General features: G+C 38.6%; 1 protein-coding gene across 1 annotated transcript; it reads left to right on the top strand.

Moving 5' to 3' along the window:
• The first annotated feature begins 976 nt into the window (after positions 1–976).
• On the top strand, positions 977–2,337 carry LOC121260681 (PRA1 family protein E-like). Its single transcript, XM_041162635.1, has one exon. The coding sequence runs from the start codon at positions 1,164–1,166 to the stop codon at positions 1,779–1,781; it is 618 nt and encodes a 205-aa protein (XP_041018569.1). The 5' UTR covers positions 977–1,163; the 3' UTR covers positions 1,782–2,337.
• Positions 2,338–2,909: the final 572 nt, after the last annotated feature.

Here is a 2,909-nt window from a genome sequence, read left to right as displayed (position 1 = left end):
TGATGTTGATTTCTGATTGTTCTTCATCACTGAGTTTCAATTGATTCCAAATTTCCTCCAACTCCTCCTTACCGTTCCACCAAGATCTCCTTTGTACGTTGGGACTTTTACGACTCTATTAACAACGAGTAGTGCGTGATTGCCCCTTCTCCTCTTCCTACCCTACTCTTAGAGCATTGGCAATGGCTAGGGCCAAGTCTAAATTTCAACTAAAACTTGAGATTAAAGTTTTGAAGAGGTTAATCCACATTAGACTAGCCAGTTTAAAGTCAAAATAATAATATAATATTATATATTTTAATAACTTTTTTTATATTTTACAAATACACTCCATTTATTAATTAATAATTTAATTTTTACTGTCCATACAAATTATTTAACATGAAAAGAAAGGAAGATAAAGGAAGAAGAAATGAAGAGAAACGGAAGGAAGGGAGAGGGTAGACGTGGGAGTGAGTGAAAAAAGTTGGAATAATTTTTAATAAAATATTCTTTTGGTTGGTAAATAGTATCTCATCAAATATGGCTCTGCTTTTCTATTTACTGTAACTCATAACTTGATTTGAAGTGATTTGGCTAGTCCAATACAGTTGATTTAAAAAAAATTAGTTAAAATTTAAACTAAATTGATATTTGATTAATCTAATGCTAGTGTTATTAGAGAGCGAAAGAGATACAACTTTGTACAAAGTCATGCATACTTATCGCACTACTCAACAAATAAGGAATATTTTTGCTATTTCGTATCACATTCACAAGTGAAATAACTAAATACTCAATATGCTATGCTAAATAAATATTTTCTATTTGGATTAAATTGAGAGTATACTAGTCTTAAAAGTATATTAGAGTTGTGAGTGTATTTTTGTGTTATTCTGAATTATTTTTCTTTTATTTTTATTTATTTTTTATTTTTATTTATTTATTCAATGTAAAAAAAGAAAGAAAAAAACGGAAACGAGATACAAAACGATGGCCGGAGGCCCAGGACCCTCAGAAAATAATTCCTTTGCTTTGCTTTTGTCAATCTCCGGTCGTTGTTCCCGGAGAGAGAGCCTTCACTCCAGTTCACTCCTTTGGCTGTTACCTTCGGGGTTTCTCTCCCTCTTCAATTGCCGAGATCTGAACGAAATTCTACTTTTTATTTCACATATCTACAGAAAATGTCTCTGAAATCACCGGCAGGTTACGGCAGCAGCACCACCACAACCACACAACCACAACCTTCCTCCCCGACGTCCCTAACCTTCATCTCGCGCGCCACTCGCGCAACCCAAACCCTTATAGCCCCACGGCGTCCCTGGGCTGAACTCTTCACCCCCTTTTCCTCGTTCTCCCTCCCTTTCTCCTATCCGGACGCTCTGTCCCGTATCAGACGGAACTTCTACCACTTCCGGGTCAACTACGCTTTGACCGTCCTCTTCATCCTCTTCCTCAGTCTCCTATGGCACCCTGTTTCCATGATCGTCTTCCTCATCGTCTTTGTCGCCTGGTTCTTCCTCTACTTCGATAGGGACACCCCAATCGTCCTCTTCGGTCAATCCTTGGACGACAGAGTCGTGCTTGGCGCTCTGGGATTTGTTACTGTGATAGCATTGGTGTTGACCAATGTGGGTTTGAATGTTTTGGTGGCTCTAATAGTTGGGGTCGTGGTTATCGGGTTGCACGCGGCGTTTCGGGGCACGGATGACTTGTTTCTTGACGAGGAGAGCGCCGTGGAAGGTGGGTTGGTCTCGGTCGTGGGGACTCAGCCAGTAAGGCCAACGTATACCCGGATTTGAGTTCTTCTTCTTGGTTATCATTCATGAAACTTCTTATGATTACAACTGGTGATTTGCTTTCTAAGGTTTGATTGGTTGGTATTGCGGTGATTGGCCGATTTCACAGCTTTGATGCGTATTCGAGGTTTGATTTATAGTGGGCATTGCAGTAATTGGCTTTCTTGGGTGAGGAGATGAGGTTCTGTGCATTGCGGTCTTGATTTGTACACTTATTTTGGGGAACAGATAGTGATATTATCGAGATTGATTTTGCGCTTAAGGACCCTTTCTACAATTTGGTTGGTAATAGTTGTGGGGTATTTGGTTTGTTATATGGTCACTTGGATTTTGGTCGTTTCGGTTAGTTTATTGACTCAGATTCATGCTGCCAAGTGACAATGGAATCATCAAGGTTAAATGGGTTGTCTTAATTTGCAGCATCAATAGGGAAGGTGATTTCTTTGGTTTCGTGGGGTTAGTGTTTGTAGTTTGATTTCTGTTTTGTCTGTTTCTGATGTATCTTAAACGTGGAAAATTATCTTTGTTTCTTCACTTCTGCTAAATTGAATTATCCTAATGACTGTGTGGCTTGTTTGAGTTGTTTATTTCTTTAAAGCTGGCATGAAATTTGATATCGGTCTCAGTTTTGTTAGTAGTATATGATTCAGATGAATTGATGTAACCGCACCCCAAACTCCCCGCCCCTCCTCCTGCAGTGAATACTCTGCAGACTGTACTCGTACTTTTGGGGTGCTTATGGTTTGGCTATTTAGCATTAAGCTGTAAAATTGAGCCTTTGTTTATCTGATTGCTCTTATTTATTCGTTCTGCTTTTACTCATGTTGTTTTAGTCTTCTGATTCAGTACATTTGTTTACTTTTTTTTACAAGTACGTACATTCGTGTTTTTCCTTTATAGGTAATGTACATATATTTTCTTAATAGTTGTTAGAGGTTGGGTGGAGAACATATGACAACGTATGTGGATTGAAGGACTTGTGTTTCTTTGTAACGTTTTTCAGTTTATGTATAGATTGTGGTGAGTTGTGGAGATAGCGCAGTTGTTGCACTTGTTACTGCATCCCTTAAATAGCATTTCATTTCAGTCCATTTCTTTTTCCCCTTTTTTCTAGCTTTCTGATAAAGGCTT

Source organism: Juglans microcarpa x Juglans regia, chromosome 4D, assembly GCF_004785595.1.
Source record: "Juglans microcarpa x Juglans regia isolate MS1-56 chromosome 4D, Jm3101_v1.0, whole genome shotgun sequence".
NCBI classification, from domain to species: Eukaryota; Viridiplantae; Streptophyta; class Magnoliopsida; order Fagales; family Juglandaceae; genus Juglans; species Juglans microcarpa x Juglans regia.
This window is presented reverse-complemented; position numbering and strand designations above follow the sequence as displayed.